Source organism: Meleagris gallopavo, chromosome 32, assembly GCF_905368555.1.
Source record: "Meleagris gallopavo chromosome 32, MGAL_WU_HG_1.1, whole genome shotgun sequence".
In the NCBI taxonomy this organism is placed as follows: Eukaryota; Metazoa; Chordata; class Aves; order Galliformes; family Phasianidae; genus Meleagris; species Meleagris gallopavo.
In genome coordinates, this window is record NC_139436.1 from 645,231 (window position 1) to 673,163 (window position 27,933).

General features: G+C 50.8%; 1 protein-coding gene across 5 annotated transcripts; it reads left to right on the top strand.

Annotated features, from left to right (window-relative positions):
- Positions 1 to 4: 4 nt before the first annotated feature.
- Positions 5 to 27,547, top strand: PUF60 (poly(U) binding splicing factor 60). 5 transcript variants are annotated; one of them, XM_085214672.1, is made up of 13 exons: positions 25 to 149; positions 5,302 to 5,409; positions 9,806 to 9,901; positions 10,802 to 10,886; positions 11,648 to 11,737; positions 12,761 to 12,811; positions 16,775 to 16,936; positions 17,357 to 17,449; positions 18,337 to 18,550; positions 18,953 to 19,143; positions 23,796 to 23,931; positions 24,364 to 24,599; positions 27,115 to 27,547. In XM_085214672.1, exons 2-13 carry the CDS (start codon positions 5,336 to 5,338, stop codon positions 27,412 to 27,414), a joined length of 1,728 nt encoding a protein of 575 aa, XP_085070798.1. In that variant the 5' UTR covers positions 25 to 149; positions 5,302 to 5,335; the 3' UTR covers positions 27,415 to 27,547. The 5 variants fall into 5 exon arrangements, with proteins under 5 accessions (XP_085070800.1, XP_085070801.1, XP_085070798.1 ...); XM_085214673.1 differs by lacking the exon at positions 12,761 to 12,811; XM_085214674.1 differs by lacking the exons at positions 5,302 to 5,409; positions 10,802 to 10,886 and having other exon boundaries at positions 5 to 149.
- Positions 27,548 to 27,933: the final 386 nt, after the last annotated feature.

Consider the following 27,933-nt stretch of genomic DNA (forward strand, 5'->3'; position numbering starts at 1 on the left):
CGGGAATTCTCGCGAGATGTTTTCCCAAGTCTTTCTACAGGAGCTCTCGCGAGAGTTATCCCTTTGCGCGCCCCGAAGGTTCTCGCGAGAGTTCTGTGCCGATCGCCGACGGGGTGGACAAGATGGCGGCCACGACGACCATCTCCTTGGTGAGTCGCAGCCCGAGCCGGCTCAGCTCCGTGCGACCCGGGCTGGATCGGGCGGGCGGCTCGGCTCGGCTTCCTTCGTTCCGTCCTGCGGCTCTCCGAGGCCCGGCTGCTGCTCGGGGCCCTCTGCTCGCCCCGCGCTGGGTCGGGCCGGGGCTGCGGCCTGTCCTGGCGCTGCCGGCCGGCGCTGCGCTCTGCAGGCCGGCGCGTCGCTCCCGGTGCTCGAGGTTCGTTCGGGAAATAAGTTCTCGCCGTTGTCATGAGAGGATTTTGGGGTATTTTAGAATGTTTTCCGGCCCGAGGCCTCGTAGCGTATGGCCCCGAGGTTGGGCTGTTGGCTTTAGCTCTGATGGAAGGGCTTCGTGTGCCTGAGGCGTTGGTGTTTTTGTGTTCGCTGCCAGGTTATCTGCTCGTGAAGGGATCCCAGCCCTGCCGATCTCTGTAGGAGTCCGTCGTGTTTTCGGAAGGTTCGGTAGTTTTCTTCTCAAGGAACCGCCGATGCTGTGCGAAACCAGAAGTCTCATTTCAGAGGCTTGTTTGTTTTCTATCTGAGCGAAGTCTCAAATTTTGAAAGCGAAATGCTTCGTTCAGGTGCTGTTCCACCTTTCTTGGACTGATTTGTTTTGTTGTCGTTTTGGTGTTTTTTGTTTTTTGGGTTTTTTTTTGTAAATGGAATTGTGTGAAATGGAAACCTGAAACCTCTGCTGTGTCACACCGCTGGGGGAGCCCGTGGGGTGAAAACTGGACGCTGGGGAGCTACCAAAGGGATGGCCGTGCTGATGTGCCTCCCCAGACACCATCTGATGCTCACAGCTTTGCATGGACCACTGGTGTGACTCAGCGGGAGGCTTCATAATGTTTTTCTGTTTTCTGCTTCCTGACCCCGCCATCGTTTTCATTAATTGGATTTCTGTTGTGAACAGAACTGATTGTAAAGCTGTTAACCTTCAACCCACACGAGGGTCTGCCTTTGTATTATGAAGGAGGTGTTTCTTAGAGCCCTCCTTGTTTGACTTCATGAATGTTGGTGCTCAGAATCAGGAGTAAATACAAATAACTCACAGCTTGATTTCTATCTTGTTTAATGAGGTCTTCGTTAAGTTAGGTGATTAGCCAAATTAGTGCTGGGAAGAAGCACTCAAGCTTTAAGCATGTAAGGCTAAATTTGATTCCAGTGATGTTGAAGGATGAAAGGAATGTTATGTTGCTCAGGAAATATGAGAGTAAAATGTTAGTTCTCCCTCAGAGCTGAGGCAGTGACTGTTCTTTGTCTCTTGAGTTGCTTTCCTACAAATCTAACATTCGGATTGACTCTTCTTAGGAGCAAAGCATAAGGAGTTGGATTATTTTTGTCTAATTGCCTTCTAATGCTGAGTACTCAGGTTGAGCGGATCTCAATAGACTTGAAAGGTGGGCCTAAGTGAGGGTACTGAGGTTCCCAGGCATTTATACAGACTAGAAAGAGAAGTCTAGGAGAGCAGCCTTGCAGGGAAGCACTTGGGGGTTCTGGGGGGTGAAAAACTGCACGTGAGGCAGCAGTGTGCTCCTGCAGCTGGAAAGCAAATGGGATCCTGGGCTCCATCAGCAGAGGGGTGGCCAGCAGGGACAGGGAGGTGATCGTCCCCCTCTGCTCGGCTCTTGTGAGGCCCCAGCTGCAGCACTGCGTCCAGGGCTGGAGCCCCCAGGACAAGAAGGACAGGGAGCTGTTGGAGAGGGTCCAGAGGAGCACAGAGATGAGCAGGGGGCTGCAGCACCTCCACTGCGAAGCCAGGCTGAGGGAGCTGGGCTTGTTCAGCCTGGAGAAGAGAAGCTGCGGGGTGACCTCAGTGCAGCCTGCGGGACCTCAAGGGAGCCTGCAGACAGGAGGGGATCAGCTCTTGGAAAGGGGAGATAACAGCAGGACAGGGAATGGTTGGAAGGTGAGGGAGGGCAGATTTCAGTTGGATGTGAGGGGGAAGTTGTTTGGTGTGAGAGCGGGGAGGTGCTGGAGCAGCTGCCAGAGAGGCTGTGGATCCCCGTCCATCCCTGGAGGTGTTCAAGGCCAGGCAGGATGGGGCCCTGGGCAGCCTGGGCTGCTGTGAGATGTGGAGGTTGGTGGCCCTGCATTGGTGGGGGGTTGGAGCTTCGTGATCCTTGGGGTCCCTTCCATCCTGAACCATTCTGTGATTCTGTGCAGTTCCCAGTGTCAGCTTAATGTGGGTGTTTCCACTCAGAGGGCTGCAATCCTGTTACAGACAAAGCATTTCATGGAGCCCAAGCAGGCCTTAATGAAGCTGGTGTTACTCTTGTAACTGAGACCAAGAGTTAACATTGGCTCTCTGAACTGAAATAAACTTTAGGTTCCTGTAATGGCTGTCCGTGGCAGCAGCAGCTGGGAGGTAGCACTGATGTGCAGGTGGAATTGGCAGCAGCAGTCCTGGGACTGAAGCTCACACCTCAGCGTGTGACAGGGATGGGAGGTGAGGAACGATGCGCATGTTTTGGGTGTATGAATTTCTTCACAAAAAGAGTGGTCATGAGCTGCAGCAGGCTGCCCAGGGAGGGTGATGGAGGCCCCCTCCATGCAGGTCTCAGAGGTGTGGATGTGGCATGAAGGGATTCTTAATGGTCTGTGTGGTTTTTATGTGAGTTTTGTTCTGATCTTACTGGAAACCAGCTGGATCTGACCATCCAGTATGGTGTTAATTCATCGGGATTGGAGGCACCGCGTGTTTTTACTGACCCACACTTGTTTATAGCCCTTAAGATACAGACTGAGTTAAACACCCCAGCCATCAGCCATGCTGTGTGTGATCACTGGCACCTTTCCTTCCGAGTTCAACGTTGGTGCCTCTCGCTGCTTTCAGTCTCCCCTCTGTGCTGGCAGGGAAGCAGGCTGCTCTGATGTGCCAGGAGTCAGTTCAGTGCTGCTGCACAAACTGCTTCTCTCAGTGCAGCCCCAGTGCTTTTCTGTTGAGATTGAGATTGAGATCGTGGTGGCTGGCTGGGAAAGCTGGAGAGTGAGGGACAAAATAAGTTCAGTGAAGACAAACAAACGGAGCTCTGGGGTTTTGCAAACACAGGTTTTGTTCTCAGCTTACTTTCTGAATGGAGATGTCCAGTGTGGGCTCTGCTGTCGTACTGGAAGCAGTTCATTGGGAAAGCAGTAACAAATGGAAAGGAGAGGACGTTCCTTTGTCAGAAGCAATGCATCCTTTAAGGAGATTGAATTGGGTCTTATAAATCCTGTGAAAGCTGTGCAGTGTTTGATCGCTTTCATGTTCATTGCGTGCTTATCTGGTGCCACAGATCTACCAGGTATTGAGTCAACCAGTTTACATTTGTTGAATGTATTTTATGTAAACGTCACACCATTCTAGCAGACAAGATATCCTTTATCATCTGGCTTCTTCCATCCCTCCTTTCCCAACGTGTTCTTTCCCTGATCTCTGTGTCACTGAGAACAAGGATCCTTATTTCCCACACCTGGACTTCACGTGGAAGCAGGCTGTGTACTGAGCCGATTCCACAGCTCTAGCTTTCTGAATGCCACACGCAGTCAGTCAGCACCAAGGCTCTGTTAGGGCTTTTCCTTACCAGAATGTCACTGTTGTTTACCCAGGGTGGCTCTGCTGTTTCTTCTTCTCCATCTGCATTTATTTCTCAGCGCTTCCTTTGGATCCCTTCATCCCCTGCTGTTACTGTAGGCCGTGTGTCTCTGCTTGCAGGACAGGCAGACAGGTGACACGCTATTCCACACGGCATCGTGTCTGTAATTCTGGAATGGCATCTTTTCCTTTCTTTAGGGCCTGGACAGCAGCAGCTGCACTCATCCATTCAGACCTTTGCTGTTAGAGCAGCGCTGTGGAAATGTCACTGCACATTGCAGCTTGGAGTATTGGCTCTTGATGTCATTTCATTGCAAGTCCTGCCTTAGTGCAGCACCTCTGGGTGCCCCCCTGGCTTTGTCCTCTGTCCACAGTGCTCCCTCCCAGGTGCTGTGCTTTGCGGCTGACGCACTGAGACTCCATTGGGAATCAGTGACTTTTCCCCAAGGGACTGAGATGATGGACAGGAGGGCAGTGTGTAGTGAGTAGTGCTGGAAGTCATCCTGCCCTGCACTCGGCACTGGTGAGGCCTCACCTCGAGTGCTGGGTTCAGTTTTGGGCAGCTCAGTACAGAAAGGACGTGGAGGTGCTGCAGCAGGGCCAGAGAAGGGCAGCAAGGCTGGGGAAGGGCTTGGAGAACATGGCCTGCAAGGAGAGACTGAAGGAAGTGGGGCTGTTCAGTGTGGGGAAGAGGAGGCTGAGGGGAGACCTGATTGCTCTGCGCCAGTATCTGAAAGGGGGTTGCAGCAGAGCAGGGCTGCTCTCTTCTCACTGCTGACAGGGCCAGGAGGAGGGGAAACGGCCTCGAGTTGTGCCAGGGGAGGTTTAGGTTGGATGTCAGGAGGAACTTGTGTGCAGAAAGGGCTGTGAAGCACTGCCATGGGCTGCCCAGGGAGGCGGTTGGGTCAGCATCCCTGGAGGTGTTGAACAACCGTCTGGAGGTGGTGCTCAGGGCCGTGATTTAGCAGAGGGCTCTTAGAGTTGGGCTGGGATGGCTGGGCTGTGCTTGGACTCGGTGATCTTCCAGGTCTTTTGCAAGCTGGGCACTTCTGTGATTCTATCCAGAATGGTGTTGGTTTGAACGTCTCGGTTCTGATGCAGCTGAGAGTAGTTTACAGAGCATCCCAAGAACTGTGTCAGGGGAGCATGATTCGTTTGTTTGTGTGTGTTTTTAAGACTTCCCATATTTTCAGAAATTAGACTTGCATTGAATTTAGAGCTCTGGGAGAATTGAGTAAGCTGCCAGTTAGCATCAGTGAAATATGTTGCAGAATTTCCTTTTTCACTTCTGTGGAAGAGGTGTTGCTCACACAGACGGGTGGTTATTCAGGCACTCAGGATGCTGGAAGGATGCTGTGTTTCAGAAGGTTCAAATGCCTGCCCATTCTCTGTGCAGCACTGTTGGAAGGACTACTTTTAGGTGAAGCTTCTTGTTGGTTAATTACTCGTCAAGTATCATCAGTCCTTCTTCCACTCCTGCCTTATTTCATCTCCTGTGTTGCTCACTTGCTGTGGTTCCTAAAATAAACGAGCCTCTGTATTTTTTTTCTCTTGTGTTTGTACTTCAGAGAAGTGCTCAGCCCTGTAATAGCTTTCCAAGGGATGTGCCTGAACTCATGGAGTTCAAACCACGCAAAGGGCCCCGCAGCGCTCAGAAGCAGTGTCCGTAGCACCAGGTATAGTTTGTGTTTCTCTCTCTGTAAAGGCAGCTCGCATCCTCCCTCCTGCTGGCAGCGTGGCACCCGTTCCTGCTGCTCTCTGCTGTTGGAATCAGGCAGTTTGCAAGGAGTGCGGTGTGAGGCACAGCCTGCTTTTTCAGAGCTGCCGTCCTGCTGCTGCCTGACAGCTCCACCTTCATCGTGCTGAGGCTTTTCTTGGTAGTGCTGTTACCCTTGGGAACACGTTGGCTTTTTTTCAGCCTTCCGTGGTCACAATTAATCCTGGTGATGGCGCAGCTTTCCTGCACTGCACAGATCACCGTTGCTGTATGGCTTTGCTGATTGCTTCCTGCTCTCAGTTTTAGTGTGGGCCGTGCAGTGCTTCCTTCTGATCAGCAGTGTGCTCCTGAGCTTCCCAGTTTGAAGGCTGCAGTGGTTCCAACTGCCACTGTTTTTATTTGGGTGTCAGCTTTTCTTTTTTGCTCTTTTTAATTCACCTCAGGTACCTGTGTGTTATTTAATGGAGTTGTGAACAGTCCACGGGGTCCAGTGAAGCAGTTGCAACTCCAGAATGTTGTGTTCCGATGCTTGTGTAGTTGGTATTTATGTTAGCAGGGTTTATTTCCTTCCAGTGCTTGGAGGGAGCGGATAAACAGGAGGGGAACGGCTGTTTGTGAGGGTGGGTGGTGACAGGACAAGGGGAATGGCTTTAAAGTGAGCCAGGGGAGGTTTGGGTTGGATGTGAGGAGGCAGTTTTTCATGCAGAGGGTGGTGAAGCACGGGAACAGGTTGCCCAAGGAGGCTGTGGATGCTCATCCCATCCCTGCAGGCATCCGAGGCCAGGCTGGATGTGGCTCTGGGCAGCCTGGGCTGCTGGTTGGCGACCTGCACACAGCAGGGGTTGGAACTGATGAGCACTGTGGGCCCTTGCAACCCAGGCCATGCTGGGGTTCTGTGATTCTGTGATTATGGCACCCTGTGGCTCCCTATGGCACCCTGTGGCTGCTGGTTGGCGACCTGCACCCAGCAGGGGTTGGAACTGATGAGCGCTGTGCTCCTTTGCAGCCCAGTGCTGGGGTTCTGTGATTTCACATCTGCTTAATGTTTGTTATACCAGAAAATGCTCACAACCCCCTTAGGGTGAGCTCGAGACTGACACGCAGTCAGGATTTGCTATGGAATAGGCTATGAATGATTTAGGGCATCTCTGGATGTCAGTGAGCTCACCCTGCAGCTCCATTTGCTGTCCTGGCATGCAGCTCCCTGCCCTGCAGAGCAGCAGCTGTGCTGTGACCTGCTGGGAGGCAGCATGCAGACCTCAGTGCTACACTGGGACAGGCGGGCTGAACTGGGAGGAACCTTTCAGTGTGTTAAGGATGGGTTTACATTCATGCATTCTGTTCTTAGGTTTGCCTGGTGGTGATTTTTATACTGGTACCACTTTGCGTGCGGAGGTCCATTCAGCCTGATACCTCTCTGCTGCTGGACAGATGGGGATATTTGTTCATTCTAGGGTTTTCAGCTGGGTTGGGAGAGGAGCTGAGTTCTGCTTTAATGGATGGTGCACAGAGCTGATAGGAGCAGCAGAGCAGGTTCAGGTGTGTGGCTTCAGGCCAAGGATGCAGTCCTGGTGTGGGATGGATGGCTGCAGCTGTGGGGCTGCGGTGCTGTGGTCCATTCTCACTTCTGCTTCTGTAGGAAAGCAGTTTCTGCCATGGCCCGGTATCTTTCCTCTTCTCCCAAGCAACAAATAGGATCCCTGAAATGGCCAAAAGTTGTGCCGGAGGAGATTTAGATTAGATGCAAGGAAAAACAACTTCTGTCAAAGAGTGGTCAGGTGCTGGGATGCCCAGGGAAGGGGTGGAGTCACCGCGTTCAGGAAGCGTCCGCATGGGCTGCTCTGAGATATGGTTTGGAAGCTTAGTGGTAGTGATGGTGATAGGAGGACTAGATGATCTTGTAGGTCATTTCCGACCTTGTGGTTCTATGATTCTCCATCCACATGAAGTCAGACCAGTTCTGCACAAGGAATGAGCAGAGTTCTGTTGGGAAAATGAGGACTGTTTACTCGTGGTAAGGAATCTGTCGTCCAGCAGGGTGCTCTGGTGGCTGTCACGTAGGCTGGAATAGTCCCCATAGCGAGGCCTACAGCAGCGGGTGGGTCTGGCTGTCAGACTCCTCAGGAGCAGCCTGAGGTCAGGGCGTCACTGAGAGCATTTCCAGATGTGTTTTAAACACCGACAGGCACGGGGCACAGACACCTCTAGGAAGTCTATCTTAGAGGGCATGCCACCCCACTTTATGCCCAGCTTGAGAAACAAGAAGCTGGTTAATGAGCTGGCTGGGCACCCATCAGCACTGCTTTTCCCCAGGTCTGCTGGTGGGAGGATCAATGGCTGCACTGCCTGCGGGGGAGGGAGCTGAGTCCTGGGGCAGCCCCAGCTGTTGGTGCAGAGCAGTGGATCAGGTGGGCCCTCAGGGGAGGCGCTTGGTGGCACTGCTGTTAAGGATTGCTGCATCTGAGCTTCTGTTGGTGCAGGTGGAGTTTGCAGTTCTGTAGGTAAGCAGGATGCAGAGGAGGCCCTGAGCTGAGGGCCCTTCTTCCACTCTTTCCAGTGGGGGGCTTGAGGATGGCTGTGTTGGCTCTGTACCTCAGGGTGTCTGCAGAGAGCACAGGTATGTGGCATTTCCCTTCTCTCTGCTGTTCACTTCTTGGACTTGGCAACCTCTGTTATTTCCATGGCAATTTAAAAATCAAATTGAGTACTGAGAATAACACGAATGCACTGGAGCTGCATTAGTGTTGAGGTGGTGTCCGTCACTGCTATGGAAGGAATTTGTCTGGTTAAAGTTTGGGAGCGCTCTTGCAGTGCCTGTGGCTCCTGAGGGGGACGTGTGCGTGCTGTGCCTGACCCCAGAGCTGGTGCTGGGTAAAACACAGCCCTGTGCTTCACAGGGAGCTGCAGCAGCAGCTGGTGGCACTGCACGCTGCCTTTGCTTGCGGTGGGATAAAGAGAGCACAACAAAGTGCAGAGTTTGTGTGCAGGTGTGATGCAGATCTGCTGCTTTTGGCAGAACGGCTTTTTCTCTCCGAGGCGTCGGCTGATCCCAAGAAGCAGCTCTTTGCTGTTCTCTGCTTTGGGATCAGGGCCGTAAGACCTCGATGTGTCAGTGAGATCCTTTTTGTGGGGAGGACCGCTGGTCTGTCACAAGTGTTTGTGCCTGCAGGGAAACTCTTCGCTGTTGGTCAGTGCTCAGTTGGAATGGATGGGAACCCGATGAGCAGAGGGGATGGCGGTACTGCTGCTAAGCTGCTGCTTACTTTCATACTGTTGTTTTTTCCTGGCTTTGTTGTGGTGCCAGGGGAGCTGTTCTTGTTTTACTGACTGAACCTGAGTGGGTCTTCCTCCTTCCTCCTTCCTCCTTCCTCCTTCCTCCTTCCTCCTTCCTCCTTCCTCCTTCCTCCTTCCTCCTTCCTCCTTCCTCCTTCCTCCTTCCTCCTTCCTCCTTCCTCCTTCCTCCTTTCCTCCTTCCTCCTTCTCCCCAGTACTGTTCTTGTTGGAGAGTTCTGCCATATTTTTGCATTTGTTTTTAACTGGAGAACTGAGATGCCCACTAAAAGGATCTCAGTGCCTGGCAGAGCTGTGATGGGGATGGGATGCCAGAGCACATGTCAGGAATAGGAGTTGGTGGGGGCTTAGCAGGAAGCTGTGAGCTGTTGCAGTGCAGGTGCTTTAGAGAAGTGTTACTACGTGGTGGGGATAATCAGTCAGTTACGTCACAGGAAGAAACCTTGGCATAAAACACAAGCACGAAGGCAGGAGGGTACGTTAAACCCAAAGAAGGATTTCGTACATCAGTAAAACCATGAGAAGTTGGTTCAGGAGCCCAGCACCTCCGTTTATTCCTGTGTTGGGTGTGGGACTTTGCACGTGCAGCTAATGTGCATTGTAGCAGGGGTGAGAATGGTGGTGTGTGGCTCGGGACCTACGGCAGTGTTTGAATTTGGGGAGCTGAGAGAAGATTGAAAACGAGAATGTGAGAAACCGAGGGTAACAAACCGGTGTGGGGAGTGATGGAGAGAATGGTGGTGATGTTTGGTGGAGTGGAGCTGTTGGGGGATGGAATGGAGGTGGCGTAAGTGAAGGCTGGGAGTTATTTAATTTTTCTTTGTTGAAAATATGATGGTTGGGGAACTCTTCAGGTTGAGCTGCCAAGTTGTTTGGCACTTTGTAGAGTGGTTGGATGGTGCTCCGTGGAAGGGGCCATAGCATTTGAGAACAGGGTTGCATGACATACCAGCAGGTTTGGGAAGGCTTTTTAGCCCAGGTTGACGTGTTGGGATTCTGGAAATACAAAATCTGCATGGTTTTGTCAGAACAGCTTTTCCACGAGTGCTTTTCTATTTCTTTAGGGTACAGAGTCCATTAAGATGGAAAATGGTCAAAGCACAGCAGCCAAACTGGGGCTCCCCCCCCTCACACCAGAGCAGCAGGAGGCCCTCCAGAAGGTGAGTTTACCCCACGTCACTCTGTGTCTCACACTTAATCACTCTTCTTCTTTCTTTGTTTGCTTTTACTTTTCTGGTTTAGTTTTATTTGCTTGATGGTTGCTGTTTTTTTGCTGTGTTTTGAAACACACCTTTGTTGTTGATGTTACAAGAGCAGAACTCCCCTGCCAGCAGTGTGCAGGGGTAACGTCTTTCCTCCCTCTGGATTCACTCCTTCGGCGCTGTGCCCAAGGATTGCATGGTTTAGCTTGCAGTTTAAAGATGATTTTTGAAGAGCACATCGTGGAATTACCATTGGGGCAGGAGCTGTAATTTTTTTAATAAATCCCAATCATAAGTAGGTAACACTTCAGATCACACTATAATTCTGAGACAATATGTAACTGGCACAGAGCTCCTGTGAGGAGCAGCCTTGCACCACAAGCAGTAGGATTCTGATATGCTCCAGCTATTTCATTTGGTCCACACGAGAACGCATCACAAAACACCAGTTGTTCCCTTATCCTCCTTTCCACGTAAGGAGACCCAGTAGCACGCAGCAATTTGCAATCCCACTCGAGCCCTAACGTAGATGAAACTTCAGTCCAGCTCTGTTTCTGGAACCGCTTTGTGCAGCTGGTGGGGAGCTTACTGCTGACTTGTGGCCCACTTTGCTGCTGAGAGCAAAACTGGGAAAAGGGGAGAAAGAGAACCAAAGCAGGGGGTGTGGGAGCTGTGGGGCAGGCGCCTTCTGCATCCTGGTGAGGTGAGCCTAGTGTTGTTGTGGCTAGGCTTCATGTGAATGTTCCCGTTGTGCTGAAGCTGCTTGTGTGTGTGTTTGGCTCACAGCGTGAGACGGCCTCGTTTCCTCTGGCTTCTCTGTAGCTGACAGATGTACATCCTCCCCTTGTCCATTTCCAGGTTTCCGAAGCACACGTCTCAAATCCACGGTTTAGAGCCTACTGTTCCCTGGCACCTCCCAAACACGTACAGCCATGGACAGCAGGTGCCTGAGGGGTTTTGGCTGAAGGTGTTTGTCCCGTGGGCGCAGGCACATCTGTGGGTGTTAGGTTTCCTTTGACGAAAAGCCACCGTTCTGACACCGCTGGGTGTAACGCTCGGGCTTTGTCAAATTTCTAGAAGACTGGAAAAAGAAAAAAAAAAAAAAAAAAGACGAATCAGCTTTGTGTCCATAGGCTAGGAGCTGGAATGCTGGAGCATTTCAGCGAGCGTGAGCAGTGGGTCCTTCAAATCGGAAGAGGACAGATGCAATGAGGCAAGGGAGGGGTAGTGCAGAGCCGAGAGACTGGGCACGGGCATTAGGAGCCCCTTTCCCTTCTGTAGAACCTCTTTGTCCAGATGTTCTGAGTGGAAAGGATTTGAAGGAGGCTATCTGTGCTGCCCTCATCCCAGCAGGTAAGGTGCTGCGGTGGGATCTGAGGGGCAGAGGGAGGAAGAGGGGAAATACTGAGTGTGTAGTGCATGCTGCTTTCCTAACATTGCGCCTGCTGCAGACTGAGTCCATCCAACCCTCTGCTCGAGCGTTGTGCTGTATTTCAGGGCTTGCAACTCCGAGGTGCAGACCGAGACGTTAGTGAGCTGCTGGCTGCTGCCTAACGTACCGTGCCGTAGTGCTTAGGGCTGGAGCACCAAAAAGCACCATTGGCAGCCAGCTGTGTGGTTCTGGGGAGCGATGGTGTGAAGTCAGACGCCATCCCGTGTCCTGTGGTATTGCCTTGTGATTACAGAGCCTGTATTTCCTCGTAGGCAAAGAAGTATGCGATGGAGCAGAGTATCAAGAGTGTGCTGGTGAAGCAAACCATCGCCCACCAGCAACAACAGCTAACCAACCTGCAGGTGAGAGGCCTTCCCAGATGCTCTTTCTGTCTTACTCTCCCCAACAAGGTGGAGTTCTTTTTACACTTAGAAGCAGAGCACAGCCCTGAGGCATGCCCGGAGCCAGGTACAAGCACTTCTATTTCCACAGTGAAATCGAAGTATACTGCCTTCAGCCCTGTAAAGAAATGCCCTTTGCTCACCTGTACAAATTGCCCCCCCAGTTTCACGTATTCAGAGAGAAAGTCGTTAAGAGTTTCTCTCCTGTTAGTTGGCCAAACACTTCTCAAAACACCGGAAGCTAAAGAATTAGCTGCGGGTTTCCCCTTCAGCTTACGTGGAAGGTGGTGTCTGGGGTTACTGAGATCCCCTCGCCACCTTTCCCACCTCAGGGGAGGGTGCCCTCTCTCCTCTGTTGTTGACAGTGCTGCCCCACTTCCTTCCCCTTCAGCCAGGTGCCCTGCCGGCCTCGCTGGGAAGTCATTGGCTGTTCCTGAAATTTAGGCTGCAATGCTTACATCCTGGGAAAGGATTGCAATTGAACTGCCATTTACATCTCCCTTCTGCTGGAGATTTCAACACATCTCGCTGCTTTCTATTCAGTTGGGGAGCCCAAAATAACGGTTCTGGGGTCCGGATGTGTTTAATGAAGTGTCACTGTGGATGTGCTTGCCACGTTAGGCAGCTCCGGCCTGTCAGGGCCGTGCGTGCTTCTGAGTGGCCGCTCTGGTTTGAGGGGCTTCTTTTTAAATGCTGGGGGTGAATCAACGACAGTGGTTGCAGAGGTTACTATTGCCTTGAGTCCCCCCTGGGAGAAGACCCTGCTTCCTGAGGCAGTGGCAGCAGCACAACTCCACCCTGACCTGGTGGCCTGGAATCTGCAGGGTCCCAGCGCTGGACAGTCCTTGGGACCAGGCAGTGAGGGGCGAGGAAGGAGAGGCCTCTCTCACAGGTTCCCTGTGCCGCCGCTCTGCTTGAGTTTGTACAAACAGCCGTAGTATGCTCAGCTCCAACAGACTGAACTCTGTCTTTACTGTCTTTCAGATGGCAGCAGTGACAATGGGCTTTGGAGATCCTCTCTCACCTTTACAATCGGTCAATAGACATATTCACTTCTTCTTGGGCACTTAGTCAGGGACTAGAATGGGGAAGTATGTAGCGGTGATACAATGCTCTTAATTCAACCCAGCACAACCCTCCCACTTACCCACCTGTTATGGACAAGCACAGCAAGCAGAGGCAAAGTGTAAACTCCCCAGAGGAAGACCCTGTGGGCTGAGTGCAGTCTGCTGGGACACGGGCAGTCGGGGCCCTGGAGTCAGTTGGCAAAGACAGCTTTAGATTTCGAACAGTACTGAACACACCTGTGAAATTGTGGGAGCTGCATTTCTAGGGACGCTACAGTTCTGAGGTCCTGACCTAAAACTAACTGCCAAGGTAACTCACAAATGGGCAATTTCTTAACGAAGCAAACTGACAGCAGCAGAAACCTGGCAGCCGCAGTGCTGGGGAAGGCTGGGGCACTGCAGGCTTGCAGAACATACTGTAGCCGAGGTGTAAGAGTGTTCTTACTGTACAAATGTCCAGACTAGGGGAATACGGTACGTTTCAAGTCAAGTGAAAGCCTAATGAAAGCGACAGAACCGCAGAGCTGCTCAGCTAACCCGTGTCTCGTTAGTGCTGCAGTTTTTAATGAGCTATCGCAAAGAAATCGATGACCCTGATTACCTGGCATTATCCACCCCCTCCTTTTTCCTAGACGTGTCGGACAGTGGCCACTGCAGAAAGTGTCCAATAAGCTCCACTCTGCATGCAAAGGTTCATTTGCAAGTATTTTCCATCTTGTTGGAATATAATGTTTCTGTTGGGTGTAAAACGCATCTGGTGGCCCGTCCTCCAAAGTGTAAAATAGAAGTAAAACTGCCTGTTTTCCCTCCTGTAGTGCTGTCATGGTAGGTAGCAAGTCAGCAGGACAGCCAAGATAAAACTGATGGATGTGTGGAATGGAACAGGAGCAGGTATCTCAATGTGAATTGTGCACAGGTGGTTTCTGACCCCTTGTGCCCAAGAAACCTTTACCACTTAACGTAGATGCTTACTTCCAGCTTTAACCCCACCAATTTTCGCTTAAATTTTATAGCTCATTAATAAATGGGCAATAGATGAAAAGTACGTAGCGATGGCGTAACAACAGGAAAGGATTGATTTCTCACTAGGCTCAGGGGCGTAGTTGGTGTTACGAATCCTTTCCCTCAGACTGTGGGCAGTTGGAGAGTGCTGCTGATGGGGCAGAACCTGGAGGCAGGAGCCTGCTCTGAATCACTGCGCTGTGCTACGGCTCAGTGCAGTTTGGGTGTGCTTTACCCAGCAGGAATGTAGGAAATGCATCTGGCTGCGTCCAACACGTCCTGTTGGTGAGATTCCTCATTTCCTGTGTGAAGGAAGTGCAGCCTGAGCTTCCCATTGGGATATCTTAGTGCCTGTCATTAAAGCTCCCTGTCTACTTAATCCTCCAAGTATTACAGCTCGAGATTTCGATTTTGCATCAGCAAGATGAGCACAATTTCCTGGCGTTGCTGTGTTAAAACCGAGGCTGGTGGTGATGGCTTTGCATCGCCTCCTGCATTTAAAAGCAGCATTCCAAGGTGATGTTTGGGCTTCTCCTTAAAATCACCTTCATAAACACTTAGCAACATTACACTGATAAAAATATTAACTGTTGCCCGTGTGATGAGGATTGCAAGTACCTTAAGCTCCGTTTGGAGATGGAGTAGGAGGATCAGTGGCCAGCAAAAAACAACTTGATGTAGTTAGTGAAAGGCAGGGCTTTTCTGTCCGTGAGTTTCGGACGCACAGGTGTGCATTACATCATTCCCCCAAATTGGTGCTACTGAACCGTGTCAGTGATCTACGTCTGCCTGTAGTCATGATGATCTGTCTCAAATTCTGCCTTTGTCAGACCGGTTTTCCAATGTGCTCCAGATGTAACAGCCCTAACGTGGCCCCACCTATTTCAGAGTCTGTGCAGCAGTGTAAGATGTGGATATCCTCTTCTGAAGGCTGCTGCCTTGGGAGAAGGCAAAGGCCACGTTTCTTGCCACTGTTGCATTGATAACTGAAAAGAAGGGAGCCGTTAATTTTAAACACAGTCTTCAGAAGGTGGGGTTCGCCTCTGCCCGGCGCAGGGCTGCGGTGTCTTGTCCAGAGCACCCTAAATTTGTCTCACAGTCTGTGTCAGTGTGGGTGAGGCGCTTTGCTCTGACACGGGGTTAGAATGGTGGTGGCTCTGAAGCGATACACGGATGCAGCGCACAGACTGAGGGTCTGCTGGTCACTGGCTTTCATGCACCAAAGCTGGGAAGGTGGTGGAGAACCTGGGAGACAACACGTCAGCTGTCGTGCTCGTGCCCTGGTCCTCCCGGTCACAGCACTGCAGAGCTGTTGACAAACAGCTGGTTTTTAATTGTGTGAAATACTTAAAACCCAATCAAGAGGCAAGTTTAATATCGCTTCAGGAGCAGCAGTACGGGGTGAGAACCGTTCCTGTTTATAGTATCCCTGTTTTGTGCAGTAATAGGAGTTGAACCTTCACCGTTTGTTTCCTCCTATGGTCAGGGAGAAGAATTCCTTCAGGTACAGTTCACGTCTACAGTGCCACGATTGTCAAAGATGGAACACTGCCCTTCTGTTCTGCCATGCGAGCCGTGGCATCCCCAGACACGTCAGAGCTCATTGTGCTCATGCTTGTTACAGCACTCTGAAAGTGGGTCACTCATAAAGGCCTCGATTGCAGACCCCTTCACCGGCAGCGGTGGGGGTGACGTGGTCGTCCAGCACTGCCCACCTCCGTGCCAGGAGTTGTGGTGCTGGGAAGGGAGAGGCATCAGGCTTAACGCTGCCTGCTCTGCTACAGCCCGTGGGCCGTCCTGCCCTACGTTTGTCCCATCTGTTCCACGTAGAACAGCAGCGCAGCCCTGTGCACACCTCCATCACACCAACTCAGTCCTGCTGGTTGTAGGGAGCTGCCTCTACAGAGACTTCCCTTCTGCCTTGGTCCCAAGACGTGCTCGTAGGACATGCTGGCCAAACTGTGACTTTAGTAGGCAGTGTCTTCCCAAAATAACGTTAATTGGTGTTAGTATTCTAGCATTGCCATATGGGTGAAAAATAATTGAAGGATACTGCTTTATTGGATACCTGCTTTAAGAAATGTCTGGATTTGTCTTGTAAACAGGTTTTCAGGCATACTTAGGAGAAAATAGCACAGAGACCTTCTCTGCACCGAAACTGATAAGGGCGGAGCCTTGGGGGGCTGCACCACTATCTGAGCCAGTAACGACAGGCAGTGATAAGTACTAGCACCACACACTTAACTGAGAAGTTTCGTTTAACTTTTTTATTTTATTTTATTTTTTTTGCTTTAGCTTCTGTTTTGTTTTCCTTTTGAAATGTGCGGTGGAAGTGGTGCCTAGTACTGGATCTCATACTGCCTGGGGGGGGTGGAGGGGAGGAGGAGGTGTGTGATGCTCGAGGGGGTGGGGAGGAGGTTCCCAATTCCAGATCCTTTGCTGTCTGGGAGGATGGGGGGGGAGGGAGTGAGCAGGTGGTGCCCAGTGCTGGATCTCTTGCTGCCCCATGAGGGAGGGAGCGGGAGGGATCGCAGTAGTGTCTAGAACTGAGACCTTTGCTGCCAGGAGGGGGTAGGCTGTCCTAAAATGAAGTGATTTCCTCCTCCTGCAAGCGTTGCTGGAGATGTGATCACGCTGGGGAGGGTCAGACCTTATCACTGGGGTTGGAGTTAAGGCTCCTGCGGTGGCAGACCCCAGCAAAGATTTGACTGCCCCGGGAGTGAGCTGTACCGCTTATCCGCTCCAGCAGTCTGTGCATTGAGCAGGAAAATACTTCTTTATCACTGCGTGTGCCAGGCTGTGCTGCAGCCCAGTGAGGAGCTACTTGCTGTTGGGTCAGAGCTCCTGGGAGGGAAGGAGGAAGGGGAGGAGGTCCTGACGTCCATGACCACCCCCTGATCTAACCAGACAGTTCTTCTTTCCAATACAGATGGCAGCCCAGAGGCAGCGCGCCTTGGCCATCATGTGTCGTGTTTATGTGGGCTCCATATACTATGAGCTGGGAGAAGACACCATTCGCCAGGCCTTTGCCCCGTTTGGACCTATAAAAAGCATTGATATGTCCTGGGACTCTGTTACCATGAAGCACAAGGTTGGTTAACAGCCCTTGAGCTGTGCGTGTTCCTTTTCTCGAGGGCCTTACGGAATTTATCAAGGAGCAGAAGGAGCCTTTATTCTCATAGGTGGCTGCTTTAGTGCTTTGACTTGAGATAAACGTTTGCAGCTGCCTGCTCTGCCCACTTTGCTCAGGATTCTGTAGGTGTGCACAAAGATGCTAAACAGCTGGCAGCCCTGCATGTAATGTCTGTTAGGTCTCTAGATCTGAGAGGCTCTGAAAACAGAACAAGTGGCCTTGGATCTGCTCCTCAGCTTGCAGATTTCACTTCTAATTCCTTGAAGTCTTGTCAGGCCACGATAGTCAGAATCTGGAAGATGGGAAGATGTTAGCTGGCACTGGTGTTGAGACAAGGTGCAGCTGGCAGGGCTGAACACGAGCATCCTTCTCTCCTAGGGGTTTGCCTTTGTGGAATACGAGGTGCCTGAAGCTGCACAGCTGGCCTTGGAGCAGATGAATTCCGTCATGCTGGGAGGAAGGAATATAAAGGTGAGTAGCAGGCGTGCTCTGAGAACTCTCAGCTCTCTTTACTGTGAATAAAGACTTTCTTGCCTAGAAACGCTTCCTGTAACGCTGTTCTGTGGAAGAGAATCTAAAATCTGTTCCCTGACAGATCTTGGTTTTCAGAGCACGGTGGTGTTGGTCCCTTACCAGACCCCTGTAGCACGCTAATAAAAGCAGGAAACTTGTTCTTGTAAGCTGGCAGTGTTACACACGTGCACACCATGAGAATTTCTCGAGGACAAAACCAAAGGCGATTCCCGATGCTTCGTGCATTTTGTATACAGTCGTGTGTGGGTGGTAGGTGGTAGCATCAGGCTCTTGTTCCTCAACAGAGTGAGGAATTTCGAGTACCACTCCACCCTTCAGCACAAACTAAAAAGAGCAGTAGTTTCAGCTGTGTATTTTCAGGCAATAACAGATGATCTCTAAAAGGTGAAACTTTGGAGATTGAAATTTTGGGGTGAAAGTTAGTATTTTTTGTGACTTGTTTTATATCTTGCATTTCTCTGATGCGTTTTTGCAGCGTACTGCTTCCAAGGGCTTTTAGCAGTCTTGAAAGGAAGGACGTAGAAGCGTTACATTTTGCTTTCGGCGTTGTTTTTGCTCCCTGGAAATTGTTCTTCTGCCGGTCAGGGAACAAAGCTGCTTAGCTTGAGGGAAGTGTGGTGGAAGGGAGGGCAGTCAGTCCAGGCTGTTCACACTTCTGGAGTCGTAGTGCAGGTTGTATCCCAGAGCTGAGAGTCAGCTGTTGCCCTTTGCTGATCGTGAGCCTACGAGGGGTTATGTGGTTTGAAAAGGAAGTGGTTGTTTGAGTGCTTGTGTCTCGGCAAGTCGTGCTTCAGATGCTTCACAGACTGCTGTGTTCTCTGCAGGTGGGGAGACCGAGCAATATAGGACAGGCACAACCAATTATAGACCAACTGGCAGAAGAGGCACGGGCTTTCAACCGCATCTACGTGGCTTCTGTACATCAGGACCTGTCAGATGATGACATCAAGAGCGTGTTTGAGGCCTTCGGAAAGATCAAATCCTGCACGCTAGCCAGGGATCCCACAACAGGAAAACACAAGGGCTATGGTTTCATTGGTAAAATGGCTCTTTGATATTTGCTCTGGGGTAAAGAAAGTTGTTGGGATTGTCCTCACCAATTTTAATTCGGTGCAAGGATTACTTGAAACGGTGGGACAGAGATAAATTTGGAGCAGATAAGCACCTGTATCCAGAAATCTAATGAGTAATTGGATGTTTTTACTCAGTATTTACGTGGATTAAGTGGTCTTACTGCATCTACTGTTCTCAACACCTCTGCAGTCAGAGGGCTGACTTGAGCAGGCTAAGCAATGAGGGGCTTCTCGCTGGAGCTCTCAAGTCAGTTGTATTTGTGTGTTCTTGGTTTTTGTTGTTTTTCTTTTCTTTACAAATACAGATCACGTTTGTGCAGTGAGGGTGTTGTATTTAGAAGTTAAATACTCCTCCTCCTCCTTGCAGAATATGAGAAGGCACAGTCTTCTCAAGATGCTGTTTCCTCCATGAACCTCTTTGACCTTGGGGGTCAATATCTACGAGTTGGTAAAGCTGTGACTCCTCCGATGCCTCTCCTGACACCTGCCACACCAGGGGGATTACCTCCAGCAGCAGCTGTTGCTGCTGCAGCTGCGACAGCAAAGATCACAGCACAGGTAAGACACCGGCTGGACTGAGGGAAGTGGATGTTTACTGTCCCCCTACTAGAACCAAGCATGCATGCTCTTCCTGCCAGTTGTCCTGGCTAGTTTGAGTGGAGGCTCTTGGCCTTGATCAGTCTGATTCCAAGACTTCACGTGTAGAAACTTGCCCAGGACACTTGTGAGCATTTGAGGAGAAGGATTTGGGTGTGTTGGTGGGTGAAAGATTCAACGTGAACCAGCAACGTGCACTTGCAGCCCTGAGGGCCATCTGTACCCTGAGTTGCATCAAGAGAAGCGTGACCAGCAGGGCAAGGGAGGTGATTCTGCCCCCCTGCTCTGCTCTTGTGAGACTGCACCTGGAGCACTGCATCCAGTTCTGGAGCCTCCGACACAAGAAGGAATGGAGATGTTGGAGGGAGTCCAGAGGAGGGCCGCAGAGATGATCAGAGGGCTGGAGCACCTCCCCTGTGAGGACATGCTGAGAGAGCTGGGGCTCTTCAGCCTGGAGAAGAGAAGACTCAAGGAGACCTTATAGCACCTTCCAGTACCCGAAGGGGCCTACAGAAAAGCTGGGGAGGGACTTTTTATAAGGGCACGTAGTCACAGGATGAGGAGAAACAACTTTAAACTGGAAGGGAGTAGATTTAGGCCAGATAGTAAGAAGAAATTCTTTAAATCATAGAATCACGGAATCCTGAGAGTTGGAAAGGACCTGTGCAGGCCATCTAGTCCAGCTCCCTTGCAGTGAACAGGGACACCACAGCTTGATCGGATTGCTGGGACCTGATCCAGCCTCACCTTGGAAGTCCCCAGGATGGGGCATCAACCACATCCCTTGGCAGCCTGTTCCAGTGCCTCACCACCATCACAGCAAACCCTCCAGCTATGGGAGGCGTCACAATTGCAAGCACTCATCCTACTGAGGGGACTTCAACCACCCAGCCATCTGCTGGAAAAGTAGAGCAGCAGGCAATCCAGGAGGCTCCTGGGGTGCACTGGGAACAGCCTCCTCCCCACCAGAGGGGTGCAGTACTGGACCTGTTGCTTAGCACTGTAAATGAACTGGTCGGTGACATCAGGATTGGAGGCTGCCTGGGCTGTAGCGAGTGTGCTTTGGTTGAGTTCATGCTCCAGAGGGTAAAATCAGGAAGCTAAACTTTAGGAAAGCTAAATTGCAGGTCTTCAAGGAGTTAGTCAACAGAACACCCTGGGAAACTGTCTTCATGGGCAAGGATCGTGGGGAAGGGCAAGAGCTGGCATCTCTGTAAGGAGGCTTTCTTCAGGGCGCGAGAGCTCTCCGTCCCTGGGTGTAACAGGTCAGGAAGGGGAGGCAGGAGACCAGCGTGGCTGAACTGGGACCTGTTGGTCAAACTGAAGAGCAGTAAGAAGACGTACAGGCAGTGGAAACAGGGACAGGTATGTGGTGAGAGTATAAGGAAGCCGTTAGGCTGTGTAGGGGTGGAAAGCCAAGGCTGAGCTTGAACCGAACTTGGCTGGGGATGCCAAAAAGAACAAGAAAAACTTCGACAGTTGCCTTAGCCAGAAGTTCCCTCCTAGTGAGTGACACAAGCAGGCTGGTAACAGCAACCAAGGAGAAGGTTGAGATCCAGCTCTTAAGGGTTCTATGATTCTATGACTCTTTGTCTGGGGAGATATATCAACAGTTAGGAAAGTGGTTATAGTAGAGGCTAAAAGAGTGCATTGGTGTGAATGGGCAGACAGGTGTGAGGGCAGTAATAGTTGCACAAGAACAGTGCTGTTGGAAAGGACCCTTGATTGTATAGCAAAGTGGAAATTGGCCAGTCATGGCTTTCAGCTGTTCGGAAAGCAGGAAATGCAGTGGATTCAGCAGAATTGGATGTCAGTGCAGGAGTCTGGCAAGGTTCAAAACTTATTTTGCTCGAATAGAAGCTCCTGACTGACTGATAGGTACTGATGGGAGATTACCTTTCAGAGTAACCCCTGTGTCTGTGTCTGTATTCCTTGCCGTGGGGGCAGGATCTCCACCAAGAAAGCAGGGAAGCTGGTCGGCAAACTCAGCAGGGCAAAAGAAATGAGAAGCAAGAGAGGGAAATTTTAAGTCAGAAATGCAACTTTTATCTGGAATTCACATGCAAGCCAAGGAAGAAGAAAGAGACTCCATACTTAAAAGAAATTAAGAACAGAGAGTGGTTCTGAGCAGCAGAGGAAGTTGTCTGTGACAGTCACAGTGAAAAGGTCCACCTTGAAGCCAAAAGTAAGAAAACCGTTTTGCTATTTAAGAAGAAATGAGGCAGCTAATTGCCAGGGTGGTCAACGTTTTGGTAGTCTTAGAGAGCACTGAATGCTTACTGAAGTGTAGCTCCCTACCTGGTGTAGGGAACCTGCTTTGGCAGGGGGGTTGGTCTCGATGATCTCTAGAGGTCCCTTCCAACCCCTACAATTCTGTGATTCTGTGTTCTTCCCCTTCATTAGAAGCATAAGGCAGACTGGCTAACGATGCAGACAGAATTATTGCGTCCTCCCTTGGTGGGAGGTTGCCACGTGTTGCCACGTGCCGGGTTCTTTGTAATTAATCTTATCAAATCAGGGATATTACTGTGTGGTGAAGAATAGCTTATGTGGCACTTCTGCGTGAGGTAGCATGGGAGTAATTCTGTGATACCTGCAGACTCTGCTCTGACCCCAGCAGTAGGGAAAGGGCGAAGACGAGCTTTCAAGGAATAAAAAACTGCTGAAGAAACAGCTACCTCTTTATATCTGGATGTTTTAGGACAATATCTCTGCCAAATGGACATAACTTCCTTGGATAAAACTGCTGTTACACTTGATAAGGAGAAATATTTACTGCACGTTCTGTCAACAATTCAGGAGCTGGTGGAGACCCATAAGCACGTGAGAAGCTGCTACGTACAGGAGTGAGACTGCTGAAATGAATTCTGAGGTGCATAACCATGTGAGAAGAGGTGGAAATGAGCTCTGCTTGGAAACTGCTCACCCTTCACTCTCCTGGTGAAGTCCTTAATTTATCTCCGTTCACAGAAATGTTACTGACCTTACTGTGCACATTAGGAGAAGAATGCTAATTAAATTAGCTGGTAACGCATGAGAAGCATAATTAATGTAGAGTATAATTGTAATATCAGAGAAGAATGGAGAAAGAACCGTACAGAACTTACTGGTAGAGTTCAAAATAAATACATTTAAGGGGCAGAACCCCAAAACGTTTGCACTGATCTGTCAGAAGTTACAGGAGCTCCATGAGAAAGGAAGAAAGAAGGATCTAGATCGAGAAGCAGTGGCTATAGCCACTATAGCAAAAAAATACTGGAAATAAGTGCCTGTTATATCCCGTAACTCCAACTGTGTTATGGAAGTGGGCTCATTTAACCGGGTGTTCATCGGAAATGTTTGAATTCTGGCAGAATCTACAGTCAGATGCTTCCGTGGAATACGAAAGGTAGAAAGAAATCCCACAGTTCTTCAGGAAAATGGAAAGTGATATGCAGGGAGAAAACAGGGAAGTGACCTGGAGTAGCTGTAGAAAAAAACTGAGAAGTGCATCAGACCACTTGAGTGCAGTTCATGGAGGCAAAGGAGGTGAGAAGATGGAAGAAAGAGGTGTGGACACAAGGAGGTGGTTAAAAAATTCTTTAGTTATCAAGGCTGGAAGTTTGAAGCAAGTTTCCAATCATCAGTAGGGATGAAATTCCATGGGACTTCACCAGGAAAAATGGTGGTGGCAGAAGTTAATGAGAAGTTAATTTCTCATTCAGAAACTTACGTTGTGATATTGGTCTGCAGTCGCTGTGATTGCGCTTCACAGGTGATGACTGGAGAGATGAGATGCTTGGTTTCAGCCAACCTGGAGGTGTTTTGTAAAGAACACGGCCATGCTCTCTCCTGCCCTGCCCTTGTGCTTGCAGGAGCACCTCTGACTGCTCCGTTCCTTGAATCAGACAAGTTATCTGGTGGGGGGTTAACTCTTAAGAAAAGCTTTAGCAGCACATGGAAACAAGTAGACGTTATTCCTCCTCTGAAATTGCCTACACCTTGCAGGGCACGTACCAGAACCTCTTGGTGTCCTGGCAGCTTGAAGGAAGGCTGAGGGAACTGGGCTGGTTCAGCTGGGAGAAGAGAAGAGAAGGCTGCAGGGAGACCTGATTGCGGCCTTCAGTGCTTGGAGGGAGCGGATAAACAGGAGGGGAACGGCTGTTTGTGAGGGTGGGTGGTGACAGGACAAGGGGAATGGCTTTAAAGTGAGGCAGGGGAGGTTTGGATTGGATGTGAGGAGGCAGTTTTTCATGCAGAGGGTGGTGAGGCAGTGGCACAGGTTGCCCAAGGAGGCTGTGGATGCTCATCCCATCCCTGCAGGCATCCGAGGCCAGGCTGGATGTGGCTCTGGGCAGCCTGGGCTGCTGGTTGGTGACCTGCACACAGCAGGGTTTGGAACTGATGAGCGCTGTGCTCCTTTACAGCCCTGGCCATTCTGTGATTCCTTCCACTGCTGATATCTTTTACAGTTCCTGTATATGGCCTAAGTTTGTTCTTCTGTAGTAGCCCTGGAGAGCTGTCATCCTCAGTATCTGTGTACCTGGTATTAAATGTGACAAGGGCTCGGCCTCAGCTGGATCCCCCTGTGCACATCTTAGCGACGCAGAATTAACGCTTGTTTTTTCTTGCAGGAAGCAGTGGCAGGAGCTGCAGTTCTCGGCACTTTGGCCACCCCTGGGCTCGTATCCCCTGCGCTGACTCTTGCACAGCCCCTGGGGGCATTGCCACAGGCTGTAATGGCAGCACAGGCACCGGGAGTCATCACAGGTGCGTTTGCTGCTCGTTGTGTCACTTGTTATAACTGTTAAAACACAGTTCTCCACAGCTGGAGTCAAGATTAAAGAGAATTTAAAGCTGAAATCCTCTTCCCTGCCTGCCCTTGTTGAGAACTGTAATTTGTGCAGCATAGCAGGAGCTGATGTTGATGTGCAGTAGATACAGCAGGGGCACGAGCTTCAGAGCAGGAATGCATGAGCCCTGAGTGAAGCTGGGAGAGTTGCTACCTCGTGCAGAGTCCTGCGCTCAGTCTCGCTTCAGGGCACGTGTATGGTGAATGTATTGAGTGCTTACGAAGGCTTGTTGTTGGCTTAGAGCAAATAAAGCCGTCTAGATGCTGTGGTCCTGCTTATCACCAGTTGATGTGTATCTGAATGTTGCCAAACATCAGTTCTTTGTGCTACAAAACTTGTTCCCTTATAGGTGTTACTCCTGCCCGCCCTCCCATTCCCGTCACCATTCCCCAGGTGGGAGTTGTGAATCCCATCCTGGCCAGTCCTCCAGCTCTGGGCCTGATGGAGGTCAAGAAGGAGAAGGAGGAGGAGGAGGTGTTCCAGGAATCCGAGAGGCCGGAGATGCTGAGTGAACAGGAGCACATGAGCATATCTGGCAGCAGTGCCCGCCACATGGTGATGCAGAAGCTGCTTCGTAAACAGGAGGTGAGTGCAGCGTGGCTGCCCCGAGCTGCTGTCAGCAAGTTAGACAGCTGGGTTTATGCTGGAATATCCAAAGCTAGCTCTGCAGCTTTGTATGCGATACTGGCTTCCTGCAGCACTTGTACAGGTGCTCCACTTAGCTCGTGTGGGATTACAGAGGCTGCGTACTCATTTTCTGCTGTGAAGCTTCTCATTCTGCCTTTGGGAACTTCTCTGAGTTTCTCTGGGAGTGCTGGTCGGTCACCAGGCCGGGAAAGGCTTGGCTAGGAGGTCTTTCTGATTAAACCGTGTTTGCTCAGCATCATTAAAGGGCCATCATAGTTTGTTTTGGCTTGTAATTAAGGAAGTGAGACTGGCACACTGTGACAGAGGCAATCTGTTCCAGGTTATTGAGTCCACCTTTTCCCTACAGTGTTTTACTGTACAGTGAAACCATGAGGTGTTTACAAAATGAAACTTCACCAAAGATACGATGGGAGAGAACAAGTTGGAATAGCAGAAGAGGCCTGCACACTAGAAAGTAGAGCGTTAGGTCTGGAACGCAGGCTGTGTTGTATCTCACCAGGTTTCTTGCTTGAGCATGACCACTGGTTTGTTTCTGTGCATGACTGAGGCACGCAGATTTCCCAGGCTTTGACACTGAATGGACAGTGTTTCTTCTCTGTATGCAGAACAGGGATAATGCTTCCACTGGCTTCACGAGGGAGGACGGATGAGTTAGCTTGCGTGTGATCTTTATTTCTCAAAGACCAAATAATTAGAGATGTCCCAAACCTTCCGATTTAATAGGTAGCTTTTCTCCGGCGGCTGTCTTTCCCAAGTTATTCATTTGGCATACTTGAAAAAGCATTTAGTAGTATCAAAAAAGAGTCTTGAAACTGCACCATTCTCAAAGATGTTTTGCATTCTTCAGCCTAGACGTGCCCTTCAGATCTTGCTGATTTGAGTACGCTTGAAGAGGCAGTTGGGCAGATGTGCACGAAAGAACTGGAGCGAGTGTTTCTTAATTATACTGATCCCAAAACACTGTGGCCACCAGGCTGTGACATCAGGCAGAGGCAGTGGTGGGATGTGGTGGAGCCGGGTCTGACGCACAGAGCCATACGGAGGCTGCTCAGAGGTGTTGGAGTCTCCATCCTTGTAGATGCTCAGAAGCCCTTCCTGAGGGCTGGGTTTGGACTGGAGACCTCTGGTTTTTCCCTTACAACATCCACAGTTCTGTGCTGCAGAGAGGAACTTTGTAACAGGGGGGCTTAACGGAGGGATGTGTACCAAAGGAATGTTGTGGGCACTCTGAAAGGTTCGTCGTGCGCTGTAGTTAAACACTGGGTCAGCCATTGCCTGGTAAGTACTGATAAGTACTGCTCACTGAACGGGCTGTGGGCATCAGCAGTATTGCGTGCTCTGCTTTTTTTGAGAGTTGGGATGATTGGGCTTGATGATCTTGGAGGTCTTTTTCCAACCTAAATGATTCTTTCCGTTGTCTGAAGTTTTAGGGGGAGAAAAGAGTTGGTTAAACTTTCTATGTTACTCTGACACAAAAAAGAGTTTAAATACGTGACAGTGGTGAAGAAGGTATCGAAGCAAAGAAAAGTAACTGGACAGCAACAGCTATCCAGAAAGTGGGATCTTCAGGCTGCCCACCCTTCAGAGACGGGGTATTGGCTGACCGTGAGCCAGCAGTGGCCCAGGTGGCCAAGAAGGCCGATGGCACCCTGGCTTGTGCCAGAAACAGTGCAGCCAGCAGAGCAGGAGGTGATCATCCCTCTGTGCTCAGCTCTGGTGAGGCTGCACCTCAGTGCTGTGCTCAGTGTTGGGCCCTCGGTGCAGGAAGGACGCCGAGGCCCTGCAGTGGTGCAGAGAAGGGCAGGGAGCCGTGAGGGGTCCGGAGCACAAATCCTACGGGGAGCGGCCGAGGGAACGGGATTTGTTCAGCGTGGGGAAGGGGAGGCTCAGGGGAGGCCCGACTGCTCCCTGCAGTGACCTGTGTCGCTAAGAGAGGGAGGCTGGGGAGCCGGGCTCGGCCGTCGCTCCCGTGTAACAGCCATGGGACGAGAGGGAATGGGCTCAGGCGGAGCCAGGGGAGATCCAGGTCGGGTATTGGGAAAAGCTTCTGCTCCAGAAGGTGGTCGGGAGCTGCAGCGGGCGGCACTGGGAGGCGGTGGAGTCACCGACCCCAAAGGTGTTGAAGGGACGTTTAGATATAGTGAGGGACGTGGTTCTGTGGGCAGGGAGAGGTGGGAGGTTGGACGGGATGATATGGGTGTCTTTTCCAACCTCTGTGATTCTAAAAAGCACCCAGGATGGCTCAGCCTTTCTTAGCGAGACCAGCTGCAATATAGCTGGCAGCAAATGAGACTTGTTCGTGTTTCTGATACCTGGGGAGAAAAGATAAACATTTTTCCTTAAGAGTTTGGGATGTTATTGACGCTGTTGCCTTCATGCAATACATTTGTAAGGACGTGACGCTGGGAAATCTGGTGATCTAATTAATTTGCCCTGTTCCTTCTCTCTCCAGTCCACTGTGATGGTGCTTCGCAACATGGTGGATCCAAAGGACATTGATGATGACCTGGAGGGAGAAGTGACGGAAGAATGTGGCAAATTTGGGGCTGTAAACAGGGTCATCATCTACCAGGAGAAGCAGGGAGAAGAGGAGGATGCTGAGATCATCGTCAAGATCTTCGTGGAGTTCTCCATGGCCTCAGAGACTCACAAAGCCATTCAGGCTCTGAACGGGCGCTGGTTTGCTGGCAGAAAGGTGGTGGCAGAGGTGTACGACCAGGAGAGATTTGATAACAGCGACCTGTCAGCATGAACTCTACAGGAAGGACTTGGCCCCTGTCCCCTCTGCCTGTCTGTTTTTTTAGCCACGTGTAAAGAATGCTCCCAAGCGGGCACAGATCTCTGTGATGTACTCGTAGTTTGGATAAAAGCACCAAGAAAGTTAACCTGTGTTTTTGTGTGTGTTAAAGGGACGAATGAACGCCCGTCAGCCAGGGCAGGTGGGTGAGCTGCATCAGCCTGCAGGAGCGGAGCCGGAGCCTGAAGAGGGGCCCTGTGTGCCCTGTGTGGTCGCTGCAAAAGCGCTCGAGTCAGGATCCCGCCGTGCCTCAAGGGCTGGAATCGTGTTTTGTTCAGAAATGGGCCGCGGACAGTTGGGATGGAGGAGGGAGGGGTCTCTCAGTGATACAGCAGCGCTCAGAGTGCTGCTGAAATACTGTGAGCCACAACGGAGGAGAGCTGGGGCAGTGCTAGGAGGCTGCCTTCCTGCTGAGGACTTGCTGAGTTTCAGCTCCCGGGAGCCCCAGCGTGGAGCAGAGCCCAGAAGTGAACC